The sequence below is a fragment of the Protopterus annectens genome, chromosome 4.part0 (genome assembly GCF_019279795.1).
Source record: "Protopterus annectens isolate FY-2018-M chromosome 4.part0, PAN1.0, whole genome shotgun sequence".
In the NCBI taxonomy this organism is placed as follows: Eukaryota; Metazoa; Chordata; order Ceratodontiformes; family Protopteridae; genus Protopterus; species Protopterus annectens.
The window spans coordinates 1,392,301,642-1,392,323,961 of record NC_056733.1 but is presented as its reverse complement, the minus strand read 5'-3'; the positions used below and the strand labels follow the sequence as shown (position 1 = coordinate 1,392,323,961).

Genomic DNA, 22,320 nt, shown 5'->3' with positions numbered 1-22,320 from the left:
GTGTCAGCGACTTGGCAGGGACACGAAGCACTGGTTGGACAGAGAGGGTACTGGAGGTTCTAGCTTGCCCAGCTAGGCTGAGACCTGGACTCTATAGCTGTGCCAGTGGGGAGTCTTATTGGGGACATGGTGAGCAAAGGAGCAACCAGACCCAGACTAACTGTGATCTCTGTGTGCATTTAAGGGAAATTGTACTTTACTGTGTGTATTAATTATCTTTTCCTCTCTTCTATGAGACATCCTCCCTGGTGTTAGTGGTGAGGATTGAGGCTCCTTGATTGCTGGGCCAGGGCACGGTCGTCACCCCCCCCCCCCGCCAAAGCTACAATCTGATCTTGTTCTAAGTGCTGTGAGATCATTTACAGTCATCTGGGCTACTAACATCTCTAACAGGTGGGACACTAATTTAATGTGTCATCCACAGGATGGAACACTCATAACTGCAGCACCACACTCTTAAGCTACAGTATAATATTATTATTTGAAAATGAATCCGAGCACATAGTGTGAGAATATAACCCAAAGTCTTCTGATCATCAGGCAAAAAGGCATGTATGCTATCCGTTAAGACACTGACACTGAATCTTTATGCAGCATACCCCTCCATATATACTTCAGCACACACACACACACACACACACACACACACACACACACACACACACACACACACACAAACACACAAACACACAAACACATATACACATATGAATTTTTAATCTCAATTTATATGCATAACATCATCATACCTAGTGAGTAAAATAATTATTTAAGAATGCATCTGAATGTGATGGATTGACCACCACTTTCGGTCCTCCAAATGTTTTTCTCTAGTAAAATACATGCATATATCCCCATATATCTCAAATATCTGCCTCTTATTTGAGACCAGAAGAGGAGAAGGAGAGATGATACTGGTGCACAAGATCATGTCAGGAAGATATGAAAGACTCACTCTGAGCAAGAAGGACAGACAGGTAAAGAAAGTGCACAAGCACCAATTGTAAAGACTAACTACTCACTGATCTTCTATTTAGAGAGAGGATTGTGGACCCATGGAATGGACTACCAGAATGGGTGTTGGAGAGAGCATCCACAAAGGCATTTAATAGGGCATGGTACAGTTGTAAAATGGTAAAGGGGAAGGAAGGGTTAAAGGTGAGAAAGAATGTCATATGCACTTCTAAGTAACTACTAGGTAGGAGTATTTTCTTATTTGCCTTTAAACAAATGCAATGTGAAAACTGAGAAATGGCAAACTGCTATGCATTTTATTGACCACTCTACTCAAATATTTTATCTATCCCAGCTTGAGTGGTCATGTGAAGACATGAAGCATTATCAGAAATATATCTGGACTTCTTTGCAAAAAGGATTACAAAAGATGTCACATGATAAACCACCAGAAGAATTTTCAATCTTCACTGAAGGACTTAACCTCTGCAGCTGTCCAAATGGTACAACAATGTTGGCATGTAAAGTGGCAAACAAAAATGACTACCAGCTATGGAAGTCTTTTAGTATGTCTAAGCATATCACACAGTAAACTAAAACTCTACACTGAATTTCTTAGGGAAGTAGCATAACTTTGTGACATTAAACTAGGAAAACAGCAAAAAGAGCAAAGAAATGGAGAACGGGGAATAATTGACATTGGTTCTAGAAAATAGAAAATTCCAGCTGTTCTTTGGAGGAAATATTTAGATCAGCTGCAAACTTCAAAATGAAGAAAAATAGCACAAAGAAAAACAAAGAAAAGAATGAAAACAAAAAATCTAAATGCAGCTGTTTGTAGTCATTAAAAAATCTGTCACATTTTGAATGAGGTGTGTTTTAAGACTTTTAACAATGCACACTAATCTATTTATTAATCGTATTTCATTTTATCAGTTTATTACTCAGACTTTTAAGGGTCTCCATTGACTGGACTTCTCAAAAATACCCCACAGAGAGAATTTTCTCTTCAAAAATAAGTCCAAGTAATTTTAATATAGGTACAAACCAAATTGGAAGCCTACCCTTGAAAATTCTGCAGTAGGCATTTAACATTTTTTTTTGTTTGCCTACAAGCCCCCTGCAAACTGCTGACCAAAATAGGTGCTTTTTTTCTTTGGGATAAACTATCTCTGACAAATACAATACAAACATAAGAAGCTGAAATATTACTCAGAAAAAATAAATACATAAATAAATAATAATAATAATAATAATAATAATAATAATAATAATAATAATAATAATAATTAAATGTAGCTGTCACAGTGGATGATTTATGCATTTTCCTGTCATCTTCATATTATATGCTATTGTGGTTTTATATGTTAATTTTTTTAACATTCTCTGTTCTTCGCTAAATATGTAAATAGCACTATGCCTTAGGCCTTTAGTTTTCTTATGTAAATAGCATGTTATGCTGTTGAGACAACATAATTTTATTTTATGCTTCTGTGTGTTATTTGTGTTAATAGTTAGCACCATGGAAATTAGGCCTAATCTTTCAAATGTGACTCAGCACACTACACTTCTTTGGGTCCCTACTTTTTGCATGCAGTTGCATGCTCATAGTTTATGTACCAGAGATCTCTTGTACTAATATAGTGTGAATCCAGAAGGTAATCACACCACCTGAGTGTAAGTCTTACACTTCTGCCTGTTCAGGCTGCATGTTCTTTTTCTTTTTGTATGATATTCCAACATAATGTGTACCATTTCTCTTCTGTCTCCTAATGCCTTGAGCCCATTGTATCCTTAGCTTTAATATGATATGTATATAAGGTTATGTATTAGCTTTTTTTTTGGCAGTCTTTCACTGCTTTTGACTTTATATTGGGTCATGGCTGTGAAAGAAACTGACAAAAATGTACTTACTCATTTGCTAAATATAAGTAAAAATAATGCTTCCAAATGAACGTTTCTCTTTCTCTCTCTTTTATTTATTTATTTTTTTTGTAGTGGGGTGAATGTGAAGTGAGGACTGGAGGGCAGAAATTAGTGTTCTGTTGGGGTGGATTGTAATGTAGTTTGAAATGTACCTCATCCTCATCAGGTGATTTGAAATTAAATACTGAGTTGCAGGAAGGAATATTTTCAATTCTTGCATGATGCATGATGCTGCAGGGTGAACTCATTTTAGCAGCCTTCATGAGAGTAACATATTCCTTAAACCTTTTAGAATCTATAGGCCTACACATTGCAAATTCAATCAAAATGCAACCTAGGCTGACCATTAAGAAGAACACTTTTTAGGTACAATAACACAAACACTTTTATCTTCTTGCAGTAGCTATAACACCACTGCGGCCTGGTATCTTGCTCCAGCTTAGACTAATGTTCACCTGTTCAGGGTTTTGATCATGCCCTGTCCTCAATAGCTACACATATTTAATGTTACAAACATCTAGTTAGAGATATTTCACAAAAAATAGTCACAGACTGACACTCCTAACCTTCTGGGATTCCACAGAGCTACTTGTTAGCTTACGTCTCATATCATCTGTTTTTCCATCTGAACCACAGTTTGACATGGAAAATCTTTACTGATGTCTTCATAATTGTAGAGGTTCAAGACTTGGTGCTTACAAATTCGAATCCACTTTGGTTAAGCAGCATCCTTCGACCTGCACTGATTAAGTGATTTGAGCAGACCTTCCATAATTCATTTCCATCCTTTCCTATTTTGCATTTCCAGTGTCCACAGCTGTTGCAGATTGGAGTTTAGCTTTTTCTGGCACCATTACAATGTTATTCTGAAGCCAGGTAAATGGCTAGTAAGTTACCATGATGACAAGAGAGCTCTCTTTTTAAGATAATATGGTGAAGTGTCTGAAGCTAAAGTCTAAAATAAAAAACATATAGTGCCAAGGTGACAAAGTCTGAAATGATAATGAATGAAAAGCGTCTTTCAGGAAACTACAAGTTACCTTTGAAGACTTTCGGACTTTCTTTGATTTATGCTGAGTCACTGTTTCTGTTTTTTTTCTTCTGACTAGTTTTTCTGAAGTTGATCTGTATATGATCTTTAGTAACTGGCACTTGCATACGCTTCTTGCTTAGTATTATTAGCGTGCATTCTTTTAGTATCCAGTTTCATATAGCAGGCTTATTCATGTACTAGAGGTACTCACATTGTACATTTTACTCCAGTACTGATACTGGCATTTAATATTTGCTTTTAAATGTGTCTATTCCAATGTCTTCTGTCTGCACATTCCACTTTGCATTTCACCTGCTCTTGCACACAACTATATGTAACTGATACTGCTTCTGGTATAAACACATGAAATATTCTGCATACTCATTTCTTTAAGGGGGTTTTGTACTGCTGCTCTATTTTGTGTCATTTGGTCCAGGATGTGGCTGTAAAGTATCCATTTTGGATCAGTCCATCCACATAGTTAACAAGCTCACAAATATTTTTCAGGCTGCCATATGTTTAAGACCAGAAACTGGAAGATACTTACAAGTATAACTACTCAGCCTTGGCACTGCATGCAATAAAAGACCATAAACTCACATGTAGTTAGCAGGAGCCATTTTCCTGTAACACAGTGCCATACAACTGCAATAACACTGATACAGTCTATCTTTAACTCTGTATACCAGAAGGCATTTGCAGTCACTACTAGACACAAATATAAATCTGCCACAGTTATACACAGTGCTAGTTCTGTAGTAACAGACACAGATCCATGCAGAAACACAAATTCATTTAAATACATACAGCCAAGCTTGCTGGTATAAATAAAGATTGTTCTGGACACTGACACTAATAAGCAGGCCAAAACCCCTATCTTATAAAAGTACAAAAAATGCAAGCGAAAACCACTTTGAAAGAAAACAGCACAGGCTTTAATAACTGTAAGTGCTTTCGGTTAAGCAGATTGCTTCACCTTTATCAGACAAAATAGTAATGCTCAATTCTTGATTTAAATAGTAATTAAGACAATTTACTTAATTAAATAATGAAATAATGAGCACAACAAGTACCTCCCACTACTACAACTAAATATGATACAAATTCAAACTCTCTATTTATACTCGTTTAAAAAATAAAAATAATAGTATAAAAAGTGTTACATAAAGTGAATTAACTGTAACACTAAATCTCATATTATTGAGTTATACTCTTGTTCCTTAGATCCTAAACATTAAACAGAGTTCATGCATACAATAATAAATGATAATAAAATCATATTTAAATTCTTATTTTAATCTATGCATTTACAAAATGGATGTAAAAGGATGCCTGTTCTACATACATACAAAACCCCTATCTTCATAACTGTTTAGTTTGCCATTTTAATAACCTTAGTAAAATTGAAAATTTTAGTATTCTCTGTACAATTTGGCAATGTGTATAAAATGAACAATCAAGGCTCAAGTTCATAGGTTCATAGGTTGGTACTAGGCTATCAGCCCTAGGGCCTATACAAGTCTAGCCATAACAATTCCCTGGCTATTTCTTCCCACACTATTTACTTCCCTGGACCCCTGTCTAGCAGGGCGACTGACTTGATCCCCGGGGTGAATTTCCTTTCTCCCATCCAATCGTCAAGGTTCCTTTTGAAGAGGACCAAAGAGGCACTCTGCTTGACATGTATGGGCAATCTATTCCAGAGTCTGGGGAGTCTCTGGGTCAGGAACCTATCCCTCCAGCATGTTTTGTTTATTGTGATGACAAGGTTTAGATCCCTGGAGCGTGTGGCTCTGAGGGATTGGGATTTCTTTAAGTGTAGCATGTCCAACAGCTCTGGGTTTGACATGGCCTTGTATGTTAAGCAAACATCACCTCTGAGTAGACGATATGTGACAGAGTATAGCTGGAGTTTTTTAAGGTGGTCAGCATAGGGCATCTGCTTTAGGCCTGTGATTCTTTTAGTGAGGTATTTCTATGGCCTTTCCAGTTGTTACAGATGTCTTGAGAGGTACATACCAAACGGGGCATTGTATTCTATAATGGGGCTTTAAAAAGCTAAGACTAACAATTGCACGCTAGTGCTCTACTAGGATATTTGAAATTTTAGCTAGAAATCATATTAGTACACATTCCTGGGCCTCACAGTGTTGTTTGGGAAAATAACTATTTCCCACATTATCAAACCTTTCTTACAGAAACCCCATTTAGCTTTTTTTCAGATTACATGAATATGTTTTCAACTGCTCGTAATTTGCTACAACAAATGAAGTAACCCTGCAGAAAAGGCTACAATGTGCAAAAGAAGACTGAATTACTTTTCACTGCTAGCCAATTAAGCTACAGTTTGGTATGAATAAAAAATATCCAGTTGCATTTAAATATGTTAAATAAGAATTTGCAGAATACAGTTATGAAATGCAAACATCTCTTTTTTATTTTATTTTTTGTGATTTGATTATATAATAAGCACTTTTCAAATAAAATGTTTTATTTGTTTTAGTACACCATTTTTCTTCTAATGCACATCATACATATTCCATTACAATATACAATTTAAAACATTTCAACTAACAATAGGTAATGCACTTACTATGTTGAGTCAATCCCTAGTCAGTGAAGTTCTAGTCAATCACATTTCCTGTTAACCTCAGTCCTGTCTTTATCAACATTGCAGATACAACTTCTCTAACAAACACCTGTTTTTAGCACTCTGCTAGAAGTTGCATGAATATTACAATTACTACTCTTGCCTTATCATCTGTAACAACTACTTAATTTGTAGTATTCTGTTAAAAGTTGCATGTGAAATACTATTTTGCAGAATATATGTTAGGTATTTACCTTTATCATATCAATGGGGACGCGTATTGTTGCTGTAAAAAGGTAGTGCAAATTGTATTTTCAAAATCTAGGAAATTGTTTAAAAACTGTCAAAAATAAAGTATTTTTCTTATTATTTTTTACATATTTTTTGCAAACACTAATAACAGATTTTTTTTTAATTATTTACTTGTGCCCCAAGAGTTGCACCTTGCAAACATCAGAATTTCAAAGGGGAAAAATTAATTGGCCATTGGGACCAAATAAGACTGAAGTGTTACTTATCCAATTCGCAAAGGCTGGCGATGTGATGATTGGCTCTAGATGATTGTCGCAGTGGATGTGACACCCTAACCCCATGTGCAAAAATGGAAAAAAATGGCTGTGGATGGATGGATGGATGGATGGATGGATGGATGGATGGATAGTTAGGTGGGTGGTTGGAGATTATTTTAAAGATCTTGTATTTTTTCCAATAATAGTAATCATGACATTTGCTGTGGTCTAAATCATGCATACACTTGTCATGCTGTATGTCTATTACATTAAATAAAATGTTTCGGACAATATCAGTACAAGATTAACAAGATTCCAATCATCATTATAGTATTTATTATTATTGTTGCTGTTATTATTATTATTATTATTATTATTATTGTTGTTGTTGTTGTTGTTATTACAGATTTAGAAAGTTCATCTTAAGATAATTTTTAATGCAAAGGTACTGAAGTACACTTTCTTAGCACCTCATCATCCTGTCAGTCTTCAAGATATGAGATCAGCGATGGGGCCAAAAATTACAGTTGTATATACATGATGCTTGAAAGAAATGGCTATTTCAGTGTGATTTTTTTTCAATATCTGAATTTATATGGAGAGTGTTTATAGGTTTTAAGCTCCCAGATGAACTTCAGTTTCTGCAACAGTTTTTTTTTTTTTTTGTAAGAGCAAACCGGCTGCTTTCTACTTCCCCCAAAAGACTCATTGGCTTAATAAACTAAGATAAACTATGTTTATTTGATTGTGGTGTTGTATTTTGACTACAATTATAAGTCGGTGTGCTTCTGTTTTACAGAAGGTAAGGTTATCCGGCTGTTAGGGACATTTCGGCTGCAGCCCTTGCACGTCTGTGGTGGGACAAAACAAATCGCTTAAACAGACGATTGTTATTTGAGTGGTCCTAAAGCTGCTATTTTAACTTGCTAAAATAATAAATACATAAATAAATAAATATGCCACAAGGGTAAGTATACAGTTTAAAATAATCTAATGCTCCTAAATTATTTCCTTGGTCCACTTTTACATTGTCCGTATGTTTAGCTTTAAATTTTAGAGCTGATTTGGAGAAATGAACTAATGATAAAGTAATAAAGAAGAATGGTTACAATTGTTGATATAAATATACAGTGTTACAATTATTTCCTTCTTCCACATTTACATTGTCCGCATGCTTCCTTTAAATTTTAGAGCCGATTTTGAGAAATGAACTAATGATAAAATAATAAAGAATGGTTACAATTTTTGATATAAATATACAGTGTCACAAAACCATAGTATTAGTCAAACTTGGTAATATAATCAGCCGTTATACGTTTGTGTTGCATAGGAGCTACACACACATGCACACGAACACACACACACACACACACACACACACACACACACACACACACACACCAACAATTGCAATTAAAGTTTTGCTGTTTCGTGGGTTGGACTTTATGCACTTACTCTCCTGAGACATTCAACAGGCACTCGACTTACATAAAGCATATCAGAATTATGAAGTTTCACCTAAACGCTTCGGTATCATTTAATGTGTGTGTGTGTGTGTGTGTGTGTGTGTGTGTGTGTGTGTGTGTGTAAACTCAAAAATGTAAGTAAAGGAACACTGAGGACCGGAGTTCCGCTGTGGCGACCCCTGACCGGGAAAAGCCGAAAGGCACAAACAAAAGCTATGCCAGCACAACCAGCTATTTTCAATGTATTCCAGTTTTAAAGTGAACTCATACCTCTCAACTATTTAGATTTTCGAAGAATGTTCAGATTTTTTACTCTTGTTTTTTGGCCTGTTCCTCATAACATTTTTTTGGCAAATCCCTGAGGATTGAAGTCACTTAAATAATGACATACATGTGAGTTTTACACTTCATATCCTTCAGAAAATGCATGCTAACACAAACCCTGTTAATTTACTAACTCTCTGAGTTTACTAGAGCAATACTTAATATCTGTCTGTATTTCTTAACCTTGTCTCTCCATTACTTTTAACTTTGCAGAGATTTCTTGCAATAAAAGGTTGAGAGGTATGGTTAACAACTATACATATGATAACTATGCAACGCAAAGAAATACGTGTATCAAAAAACTGGCAATCGACGTTGACAATATGGTAATGTACTCTGACATATAAATAAAATAGTAAAAATAAATAAATAAAACAAAATCAAGTTAAATTTAGACCAGGGTGCCAAAGTATACAGGTCTCTGGAAATAAAGTTCCATAATTCCTTGTTTTTTTTTTTTTTTGCACGTCTCCTCACACCCACCTTAAAAAGGCTGATAGAATGTTAAAGCACGCTCTGGGTCTAATACCCTCTAATAGTGCAATAATTTACTACAGGAAAGTCCTAATTGCACATGGCAACTGAAATCAAACATCAATTGCATAAATAGTAGCTGAGTAACTAAATATTTAACTATAGGTGTAGTCTTATAGTGTGTTACAAAATTATGATAAGAGGCACTGTAAAATAAGCAATGAATAAGCTATGATTGTTGCGCCCTTGTTCAAAATTGTAATAAAATGCGACTGTTTAAAAAGTTAAGGAATACTACCAAGATATCAAACGGATTCATCCCAATCCGGGACCCCCCTCCCGTTTTTAAGCCTGTCTGTTTTGAAGGAAAGTTGTAACCCGGTACAGTCTTATTTCCAACCAGTTCAACAGACTTCCAAATAGTCCAACCGGTGGCTATTAATTTTGTACAAATGTTCTTTTAAGTACAAGTGTAAACTCTTAGGCATATGTATTAAAACGATAAGGTAATTAAAATGTGATTTTAGTTTGATAAAAATAAAAAGTAAAGTGGTAAAGTAATGAAAGTTTCAGAAAACATTACTCGTCTGTGTCAGTGAAATTGGGTCACAAATAATTTTACAGACGTCAGTGCAGGTTATTAATTATGTTTGGCACAAATTATGTAGACTGCATATATAGTTTTTAAATTAAGCTTAAAATGAACAGTAACACTTTTCACGGGGTATAATGTCCTTCGCCTCCTATTAATGATTTAATACAGACAATAAAATAGCAAATTGCTCTGCAGGGCTTTGATTGTGAAATGTTGTCAACTTTCTCCGGCAGGGCGAACAGGGAAACCGGGTTTTTGGTATATGATGTTATTCATGCCTCTCAATCTCTCAGGGCAAGAAATCTGGACAAAGCAAAAAAAAAAAAAAATGGGGGGACATATTTAGAAAACAAATTCCAGCAGCAAATGGTAGTAGCAGTTTAGTTAAAATGAGCTTTTTTCAGCTCCATGGACCTAGACCCTTTCTCACTTTCCATATTACTTTGACTTTCAGTCTTAAATGTAAGGATACATTTACAATTGCTCTAACTACTAAACACATCATACTATATTTTATTGTCAGCTACCTCCCCTTTCTAATATTTCCATAATTAAGCTGCCTCTTTTCTTTTATTGACATTTGATTTGTTTTTCATTATTTTAATTGTTATAAATCGCAGGTAATACTGCGGTATAGTTTGCAATGTTATATCTCTGTTATATACGCTTAAAGCTTGTGTCTATTTCTAAGATATAATCAACATTGCTATGCAAGCTATGTACACGCTCTGTTTCTAAGTTATGTTTTTGTATGTTACTGTAAAACTTTTTCTCTCATGTATGAACACCTACATACAGTTTGTATTCCTTCTGAGATCGTTCAAATGTTTTTCATGCATATGTCAAAACTGTTTTGACTTTCCGGTAAACAAAGATATATATATATATATATATATATATATATATATATATATATATATATATATATATATATATATAGTGTGTGTGTGTGTCTTTGCAGGTTGCTAAAAGAAGGTTTTGTGGAGCTATTATTCTATAGTTTCATATATGGTTGCTGTTAATTTGATCTGTAAGATCATGCGATTGTGTTTTTGTTCTACCAATGCAAATAGACTGTGTATATAAAATCATTAAAATTCATTGCAGTAAAGATAATTTGTTTTAATTCACTTAGAGGTGTTGTTGTTTACTAACATAATTTAGCAGACATTTTAGGTGTTTGTGAGCCGGCCTTCCCCACTATATGGCTGTACTCCTATAAATGCATGTAAAACAAGTATGTACTTAATTTCATAGAGCATTTTTCCCATGTGCAAAATCCCCTGTGGTATACTTGAATTTGTGCAACTGCCCATAACAAACAGGGAGGTCTGGTGTGTGTATAAATATGTCAGTTTGGTGCTTCATTATCTACGGCCTTTACAGTAACCACTTATACAGGGAAAATCAGTGCAATTGTTATTTGTTATTATGTATTTGTAATGCGTAAAATGATTGTTTTAGTAATATTTTATGGTTATTTAACATTTTAGAAAATATTTTGTGTTGAAATGTATAACCTTCTTTTGCGAACCGAAATCTCTATGAGTTAAAGGTTTTCAGTGTGTTGCTAATTGTATTTATTATTGAATCTATGCCCCTTATGTATTGTGTTACCAGTTAACTGCTTCATGGTTTCAGTGACTATGGTTTTCAGTATATTGTTGAATGTATTTACTACTTAATCCCTGTATGTACTGCCACTTTGACCTAGGCTTGGCTGAAAAGAGTCCCATGACCAGCTTACATACCCAGCTAACAAACAAATAAATCAAGTAGTTAATTAATAAGGCTTGGGCGCCAGTATAAATATTTTCACATTGAATGTCTTCGTTGCATTGTGGCACTGAGAAGTTTAAGTCTGAGGATCTATATAGTAAGAGTTATACCGGAGTAATCGCCACAGATATTTTGCTGTAGATTTACATAATTTTGTATTCCTTTTTCTTTTTGTCACAAATGCTATAAAACAAAAGTGGATAACATTAGATACAATTAGCGTGAATACATTGTTTACGTTTTTATCAGTTTTCTTTAATCACATTTCCCTCTCTCTTAATTTGAACACTATTGTTTATTCTAAATATTTAACTTTTATAGCAGTTGTGGGACTCCGTAAGACCAGTGTTCATGTAAAGGATTTTGCTTTAGACTTCTTTGTGATTGTCTTGTAAGTCATCTTATTTATTTGTTTATTTATTTATTTGTTTATTTATTGATTTATGCGTGGCATTGTTGGTGTATTACCTCTCAGATGTACAGATTTTAGCAGAATGTCCAGATTTTTGCCTCATATTTTTTGGTCTGTTACACACAAAATTGTGATTTTATGTTAAATCATTGGTAAATCATTGAGAGTTGAAGTCATAAAATAATGACACACATTTAAGTTTCAGACTTCATACCCCTTCAGAAATTTCATCCTAATGCAAAACCTGTTATTCTATCAACTTTTAAGTTTGTAAGAGCGATATTTCAAAAGTGCATATTTTTGATCCTTTGTGCCACCATTATGTATGGCTTTGTACAGATTTCTTGCTCTGTGAGGCTGAGAGGTACGCTGATAGTTCAATGCATTCTCCATAATTAGCGTGGATAACCGATGAGTGAGCAGACTGATTTGAATGTGTTCGTGCATACCTGGCAAACGTTAATTAACACAACATATTAAAAAATGAACGTAAAAATGAATGTAAGATTATGTTAGAATTCAAATTATGTTAGAACTTTAAAGAGAGCGTCTCGAGAGTGTTCATAATAAGCAGCACACATAATAAGCTTTAACTAAAAGCATATTCTCAAAACAATATTTTGCATATTAAGAAAAAGTAAAAATAATTGAATATAGTGTGTTGCTAAAATTAGAATCATTCTATAAATTGAAAGCGTTTGTGTAAACTACCTCTCAGTCTTCTTTATCTGTAATAATGAGGCAATGTTGAAAAAAAATAAGATGTTAACTGGCAATATAGGAGACGTTTTGCCTAACTGTAACACGGCAAGGGTAGTGATGCAGTTTTTATTCCAAACACAGGTCGGGTATTCTGTACCTGCAGTAGCAACGGCCGCCTAGATCATGTCCACCATCCAACAATCCGTAATGTTTTTTTTGGGGTTTTTTTTGTTTTTTTTTTACGTTTTTGGGCACCCCCCCCCTGCAAATTAAATATACAAGCTCCGACATCGCACAAAGGGTAAACACGCCCACGGCACGCCTACATCTGCGCGAACCCCTCAGTGAGGCACGCATGTACAGGATCGCCCATAGGTCACTACCCACAGGTTCAGAACTCAGTGCATTAAGCAAGCATTCAACAAACCAAACAATAATAGCATTATTCTCTTATAACAAAGACAAAATTTACAAACAGTGGTCATCAGAGTACTGAATTAGTGCCAACTCCATTTACTCCCCATCATTTAAAAATTCATCAGAAGCCAACCATGTCTATTATGGCATGCGTTTACTGTCATAAGGGTTAAAATATGTAGGAGCACAGCAATAGTAACTCAGTTGTACGGTACAGCTAATAGACAGAACTGTGAATTTTATTATAGACAGCATCTGGCTAGGAACAAGATGAAATTCTTCAACTTTCTCTGAAACCACGAACGTGGTAAGTAACCAGGGATTTCATGCTTGTATACCGTCAGTCGTGTGTTTGTTTACTCCTGAATACAGCAATCCCTTCCGTGTCCTAAACCTAAATACAGAATCAAAAGGTGATGCACCTGTACTGTAAGCTTTTGCCGGCTTACTTTGGACACGTTTAATTTAGTTTATGCATCTCATGTTCAGTCATGTTGGTGTGCATATCCTGGGAAAACTCCATCGACACCCATAGACACCCATAGACTATAGTTAAGAACCTGAATCACGTTTTGTGCCAAGCTAATACAACTACAGTAAATAAAACACATGCTTGGCTTAAAACTGCTACAGCCCCCAGAAGAGATGGGGGTGGGTAGATTGGCTGCAGCATGCTTTGACAGTTTGAATGCAGCATAAAGCAACATATCTGTATAAGCATACATATTGCGCGCACACACTGCGGTAAATTCACTTACTGTTATTCATCATCAGAGCTGACCTGATAAGTTACTTATTCGAGTTCTTTTCAAGCTAATCACTTTTCATCAGACTTATTGGAGGAGTATAAGTGTTACATTAACTGCGGTTTAATTTCACACCGTATTTAAATAATCCATAATATACTGATACAAACTTATTCAACAAAATTAAAAATTATATAGAAAACAAATCGCATACTGATTGCTTAAGAATGCAAATTAAGGAGTGCTACTGTTGGTAGCAAAGAATATGCAATTTTAAGCATACCAACAAACAGAAATAAGCCCGCATGTCTAACATAAGAAGCCATCGCGAAGGTTCACTTATAACACAGTAAGAGCGAATTTCTTACTATATCTGGTGAGGCAGTTAATAATAAAAAAAATCATAACTTTGCAAAATAAGTGATCTGTTGCAGTTGACAACAATGCATTCTCAGGACTGCTTAAATACAGGTATCCGTTGCGGAGTATAATGAAAAACAAACACATTTTGAGTTCACATAGAACAAATATTAAGCTTGTTAATATTTAAATAGGCAGCCCTAATATTTAAATATATCAAACTGAATCGTAAGCAACATTTTTCACAAGGCATGAACCATACATTTTCATGACTGCTCCTGCCATATTTCACTCGTACATTTTCAATTAATTTCTGGGTCACCTTAATTAGGGCACTTTAAAAGTCGCGCACACTTTTATTGAGTATATTTTGTGTGTGGTGGTCACTTTCCTAATGTTTATCTTAGAAACATTTACAACTCTCCAGTTGTATGTTTCTGCCATTTCTGAGGTAAAGAATAACTTTGTGGTATGGTTTTGAACTGTCCCTGATTTTGCAGAACGTCCATGATTTTTACTCACATTTTTCCTCAGTAAAATTGTTGAATTTCTGGTAAACCACTGAAGATTACGCTCAGTCAATAACGCCAGAAAGTAAATTTCCATACCTCTTACTGCTTTTGAAAAAATCACATCGGTACAAAATTGGAAAATTGTCGTTCTGTTAAGTTTTAAGTGAATTATATTTGTATGCTAAAAATGATCCCGTTTTTAAACCTTTGCCTCTATTATTTATTTATTTATGTATTTGCTTGTTTGATTTTTTAACTTTGTGCCTGGTTCTTGGGTAAAGAAGGTGAGGATGATAGTATGCGTTATATATATTGATATCCAGGGGGCTATGAAAGCCAGCAGATGTTTCTACAGTGTGTGTGGAAGATTAGATTTAAGTTAGGAATGTTTATTCCACTGCTACCTAAGCCCGTTTAACAGCTGAAAATATCTTATAGAGAAACAGAGACAGACACCGAGACGGACAGATAGACACACACAGACACACGCACATAAAATCATAATATGTAACAAGTTTGCCCTTCCTTACTACCACCAAATTCTACGGGTTTTGAGCTTTACTTTACTCTTATGAAATATATTAACTGCACTTCACCAAGGCCTGATCCACGGAAATTTTGTCTGTACTTGTAATCCCTGACCTCTGATATCTTAGCTGAGATTTACAGAAATAAAAGGATCACAAGGTAGTTTTGAAGCTTTTGCCTCGGTGAAAGCATTTTCAGTACCATCCCCTTAGCCATTTCTTGCTTATACTTTCTTGGTTGTCTTACCCGTACTCTGGCTTCCGTCAAGTTGGTCCAAACAGCGATTTCTTCTCTCATGCTCATATCAGGGTAGCGGTTTCTCTGAAAGGTAGCTTCCAGTTCCTGCAGTTGCTGGCTAGTAAAATGAGTCCTCTGTCTCCGTTGCTTCTTCTTCTTGGAGGGATCATCCAACGCGCCATCATCACTTTTCGGTTCTGTACTTCGGTCCTTTTCTGACAGCCCAAAAAATAAGACAAATAACATTCAGAGACGGGTCACATTTCTATTGTTATACTTTTTTTGCAGTCACAACCCCCCAAAACAAATAAATAAGTACATAAAAAAATAAATATGTTTGTACAAAAAAATGTAAACTATACTGTCTTCATGTCACATGTTATACTTTTTTGCAGTCACAACCCCCCCAAACAAATAAATAAGTAAATAAAAAATAAATATGTTTGTACAAAAAATGTCAACTATACTGTCTTCATGCCACATATAACTTTTACTAATAACTTGTTAAATATATATTTAAATTGTACAGACCAAGTATAGTCTGCACGTATGGCTCCGCTTTCGAGTAAATACTCTACAGTAAAAGTTTAACATGTTAAATACAAAATATGTTGATTTTCTGATTACTCGTGAACGGCAGGGGTACTCCCAATACAACAAATACATACATTATATATATGTATATATATATATATATATATATATATATATATATATATATATATATATATATATATATATTCCTGTAGAAAGAAGAGAAACTAACACAAATATAATGGTCTTAACCGTCTTGTTTCATCCAGAGCAGACATGAGTCTCCACATAATCTATGGGCTGTTTATTCGTGTATGTAAACTAAAAACATATATTTGAAGACCTAGTTTGTAAAGAAGCACTATAAGTTTGTCTGGATTTGGATTTGGGTTGCCTAAATTCATAGGTTTAAGGATTTAGACATTCAGAGAAATCATTTTTTATAAATACAAACCGATTCCCATTTAATTTTATTGCATGTCTCTATTATTTGCTGTTTACATAGGCATAATTTATAAATATTTTCCATATTTTGGCAAGTTTATCTTACCTTTGTGTAGGATGTTTAACCAGTCAAAAATAGAGGTAATTTGTTATGTGCGCAGCAAACCTTAGTAGCTGTAATTTCACACACACACACACACACACACACACACACACACACACACACACACACACACACACACACACACACCCCGAGTAAATCAAATGATTCAAGACCTTGTGTACGTGATTTACAAGACTACTCCTTTCCTTGTTATGTAAACCCAATTTTCAAATGTTCCTCGGTTCCCAAAACTTCAAGTTTTAACTGTCCTGTATTTCACATAGAGAGACGGTAACGGATATTACGAACTGTGAATGTATTTTTATATGGAACTGGTTGGTTTGTTTCCTTGTTGAACTCTGAATTTTACTGGAAATAATGCTTGGACTTATAATGTACAAGTTATTAATTAGTTAATAAATAAAATAACAAGAAATAGTTAATTAGCATATTTGTAATCCTCCCATCATATAGCCTGCACTTGTATTAGCTCTGAACCAAATACAAATGATTTTAATAAAATATAACACTGTATTAGTAAAAAGCATCGAGGTGATGTTTATATACGCATTTCAAATTATCGTTCTAATTACGTATTATAGAGCATAATAATTTTAAAAATTAAGGAATTATAAATTTCGTATGTCAAATTACCGAGAGTGCAATTTTCCACACGGTGTATTGATGTCTTCCCGTGAAAAGTTGGTATTTTCAATTTCTAAATATTCATTTTAATGCTTTTTAATTTCACTGAGACACTGTTAAGACGAAAGTGATATGCAGCCATCAGGACAGTTCAGAACTTTGCCTGCTCAGTTAACTGGTTTAGAACAAAATGCGTCCAAGAGCGAACTGAACTAGTACAAGGCCCAGAGGAATAAGAACCTTAATATTTCAAAACCCTGGGTAGGACAAGACGGCAATAGTCACCTTTGTTGTAGTAATAAGAAACTGGACGTGACAATGTCTTTATACGATAACATTTTGAGGAAAACATTATTTTTGTACATTTTAGTAAGAAAACTGCGTAAAGCAACTAGAAGAAACGGTAATTGTAATGGAAAAGTATGTCTTACAAATACAAACTCGCTTAGCAACCACTCAGCGTTAAAGAGGTGCCTTCATCTTAAAAGTATTGTTTGATTATGAAATGCTACGAGCAGTATTGATTTTTAAAAAGCGGTTCTATTTTCTCAATACAGAGCAACAGCAAACTCTGCTAATCCTCTACGTAAACGTTTGCCTGCATACGACCAGTAGCAGAACTTGTTTTTCAAGGGCATTTTGGTGACAATTGTCCCCTTTCAAGTTAACGCTTTTCAGATATTTGCAACTTCAGATAAAAACAATGTTGGCCACATCTGTACGGACTGTCATTTTTGTTGCCTTCGTTGCAGCATGTTATTGGGAGCATTTACGCAACTGCAGTTATAGGTATTCACACATTAAATATCTGCTTGCGCTGTGTTTCGTTACTCACGTAACACAATCTTCTGGGACAAGCTGCTCTTTCATCTAGCTTTTGTCCTAATTTCTATTGTATTAACTGTGTGTGACTCGGTGTGTATAAAACTGTTAATTTTACTTCAAAATTAATAGCAATAAATTCTAAATAAATATACAAGTGCACGTTTCGCTTATCCACTAACAGCTTTAGATTGACTGAGCTCGGTGTTATTTCGGTCTTAGGCAAAGGCAAGATAGAAGTGAAGATATCTCTTCAGTAAGTAGATTGGAAAATAAACCCCACGTCATTTAGTGTGTGTGTGTGAGCGTACGTTTAAATTTATGACATGTTTTCCAGCTATTTTAGAAAAGTGCGCACATTTTTTCGTTCTCGTTGGCGTGTATTTTATTATGTTTCGGCATAGGTACTTGCAGAAAGAAAACACTCTGTTGGGCTATGTGTCTTGTTTTATATTTTGTATATGGATGGACAGTTCAGTAAAATGTATGTAAAACATTGCACCGAATTTATAGTTTAAGTTACATCCGTTTTTTGTACAAAAGATGTGCACAGCATTTTGCCTGATAGTTTTATATTTAGTTAATTTGTTTTCCAGTGCCGAATTTTGATTTAAGGCAATCTGTTTATTTCTAAACTATTTTTTCGGAGAATATTTTTACCAGCATGTTGCAAACATGGTCTGTTTAGATGCTGATTACAGTTATACATTGGCATGCATTCCACAGACAGGGCACTCAGGAGATGTTGCAACCGGCTGAAAACAGTCGGTGCTACAATACCACTCTCACATCAATACCTCTGTCACTTCCTCAGTAAACCTGACCACATTGTCAGTGTCCTACTTTAATCTAATGCTCATGTCTAACCTCTCCACTTTCCTATCCCCCAACTCAAGTTTCTCTTGTCTCTATACTTACTTCACTCAATCTCCTCCAATTCTCCCTCTTTAACGTCTTCTTTTATCCATTGCATGCATGCATGTATATCAAAATGTATATTATTTCTACTTGAACTTTCAGCTACTGTACCTTGTAAATAGTGTGTTATTGTTAGCTTGCAAATAATGTGTGCTTGTTAAGTTGTACTTGGAGCTTTTCTCCCCGGACCTCCGCTGAAAATGGGATATATGTCCAGTCGGACCTTCCTGGTAAACAAATGTCAAATAAATAAACTTATACTATCGAAATGATAGGCAGCTGCCTTTTTAAATAAGCCTTCGGGAGGATCGTGTAAAAAAAAAAACAACAGTGAGAACTTAACAGGCATTGTTTGCTGTTACGCTTAGAAAGCCAAAATGCATGTTCCTGCTTCGGTATGAACTTACACCACTTCCTGGGTGGTGTTTCAACATTTCACAATGTGTGTGTTGTGTGTGAGGTAAAATTGGACAGATACCTTTTACTGAGTGCCACCCGTCACCAGTTTCATTTAAAAACGCACATAAGCAAATATAAACCACTCGCTGATATAACTCAAAGGTGACGCGATCACTTTTAGCAGGAGTCTGGTATGGATAGATCTCTTAGGCCCTAGTTTCAAGTGTGATAACATTTTTGTACATTATTCACGTTTTTTATCACAAGCTTACCAGACGGATATAGGGTTTACCAGTATTATGAACTGCGTGAACTTTACATTTCGACACTGACTCTGCTTACTACATTTTCAAAAACAAATGAGGAGGCCGAAAAGGAGTGCATGTGAAAACTGATCATTTAAGAAAAGCTTGACTTTCTCTCTCTGTCTCTTTCCCTCTTGCTTGTGTGTGCGTGTCCCCCTTTTGTTTGTGTGTGTGCTTGCGCGCGCGAGCGTGCTGCCTCATCTGTAGGTAAGCTTCATGAGCCCTGTCAGTGACTTACTTGATAATATTTAAGCTGTATGCCACTGAACAAATGTTACCTGTGACATCTGCGTCCGAAGACTCGCTTGCTGAGTTTTCGATATGCTCTCGATGCTCACTGGACCTTTGTAGATGGAAGGTAGAAGCCATGTCAAGTGCAGCCTGCGGTCTGAGAGTTTCGGGGATCCTTTCCATATTCATCCTAGCTTTAAAGGAATCCATAAGTTAATAACATCTAGTATTGCTTCTGCCTGTTAAGCCAACAACCATCGAATTGCTCATGTATAAATATAGATCAGTAGACGTAAAGCAAGGAAACCAAGCACATACACGACTCCAGTCTGCAGAAACAAGTAAACTGACAATTGTTACTGTTATTATTATTTATCTTAAACAAACTCCATCAGCTTTCTGAGAAACAAATCCAGCTGTAGTGGTGCTTAGGTGTTGCAGCCTATACTGTTAAAGTAAGGACACTGGGTGCAATTCCTTGGAGCAAGCCAGCCTGCCACAAGTAACCTGCCCAACTTCAAATGCCTGTGGTTGCTCGAAACTCCTCCCATTTCAAAATCTAACCACCCAGTATTGCTAACACAGAAGACCGCCCTCATTAACCACCCAGTCTTCCGAAAACATCAGCCATTTCCTCCGCCCATATAGACCTGTATGACGGCAACCTGCCAGGCCCGATGCTTTCTTTAAAGAGACATCACCATTAATAATACATTTATAAATAAACAACTCGCGCCGTGCACACTACCATAAGCAATTTCATGATTCAGTGACCTTAATGGATTCCCTCTGCCAAAATCAATCCTTGGCTACTTTTCTTCATGCACTTTTACTGTTATTTTTGTCTATCCTTAAAAACATTAGAAAAGATCTTGTAGAATTTTTTGTCATGGTACTGAAGATCAGCATTTCCCCTCATCCCAAACCATATCCCTCAACTGTCCAGATTTTCGTAGAACGTCAAGATTTTTTGCCTCATATTTTCAGTCTGCTCCTCATAAAATGTGTGGTTTTCTGGCAAATCGCTAGGATGATCCGAGGCTTGCAGCCACCAAATAATGGCATACATTTGAGTTTGAGAGTTCATATCCTTCCGAAAATGTATGTTAACACAAACCCCGTCACTCTAGCAACTTTCTAAGTTTATAAGAGCAATATTTAAAATCTGCCCCTATTTTTGGGCTTTTGTCCCTCCATTTTGTCAGGCTTTGTCCAGATTTCTTGCATCCACTCACACATGCATACATCACAGATAATGTAAATGTGCACGAAGGACACCAAGTTTGTTTAAACCATTATGATTTCATGTTTTTAACGGCCTGTCAAATGTGATGTTGGTTCTGACTATATAGTGTACGTTTGGGTTGTTTTCAGTATGCAGCTCTCTCACTTTGTGTCACTCCCCTTGCACTCCCTGCCCCCATCTTTCCGCGCACGCGCGTGTTTGTGCGCAACGGTACACCGTTGTTCTGTATGTGATACCGCATTTTGTTTCAGATTCCATATAACAACGCTGTGCGCTTCCGTGGTAAAGAAGAATACAGAAATTTTGGTCTGCAGAAACAGTGTGCTGTTAGAATGAGGCTATGATTTGAAAATGCTTATGTAAGCAACATCTCAATGTTTATGATTAATAAAGTGTTGATGTTTAAAGCGTTTAGCTTAAATCACAGTAACTGCACACTGTAAATGATAATTGGTTGCACATGAAGTAGTTAACTTATTGCAGTTAATACATTTTGGTAAACTGCAGTTTGATTCTCTTGGGTAATATTTTGTTTTCAATATAACGAGAACGGTTGTATTTTAATCTGAGGATTTGTTTACGGATAATAGGGATTTTGTATCATTACGTGTACCGGTGTTTTGGCTTGTACTGTTTTAGTCTATCCCCAGTGGTGTTCCTGGAGTAGTCTTGTGTATTATATTTGTACAGTGGGACCGGTAGTAGTCAATGTGTCTTAAAGATAATCGTGTTTTCCTTAAAGACAGTTTGTAAATTTAAATGACTATGCAAATCTTTCAGAAAACTTGGGATCCATTCAGTGTACTTCTTAACTGTCCATATTTTCGCAGAATGTCCAGCTTTTTGCCTAATTTTTGCCTGTTCCTCATAAAGTTTGTGTTTTTTGACAAATAATTGAGGATTGGAATCACTAAATAACGACAGACATTGGAGTTTCGGCTTCAAATCCTATGCTAATGGAAAAAAACGGTAGTTTCAAAAAAAGTCCCTATTTTGGGGACTTTTCACCCTATTAGTTTTGCGTTTGTCCAGACTTCTGGCGCTAAGATGTTGAGAGGTACGATTCAGAAACTAATCAAAGAAAAACCCCTTCGAGTCTGACTAAACTC

General features: G+C 35.5%; 1 protein-coding gene across 1 annotated transcript in view; it reads right to left on the bottom strand.

Moving 5' to 3' along the window:
* The window catches only part of PITX1 (paired like homeodomain 1), a 213,809-nt gene that overhangs the window by 11,718 nt on the left and 179,771 nt on the right, over positions 1-22,320 (bottom strand). The window contains exons 2-3 of the mRNA XM_044069222.1: positions 20,013-20,159; positions 15,574-15,779 (exon numbers count right to left, since the gene is read on the bottom strand). Of these exons, the coding sequence (XP_043925157.1) occupies positions 15,574-15,779; positions 20,013-20,159 (353 nt within the window). The remainder of the gene's footprint in view (positions 1-15,573; positions 15,780-20,012; positions 20,160-22,320) is intronic.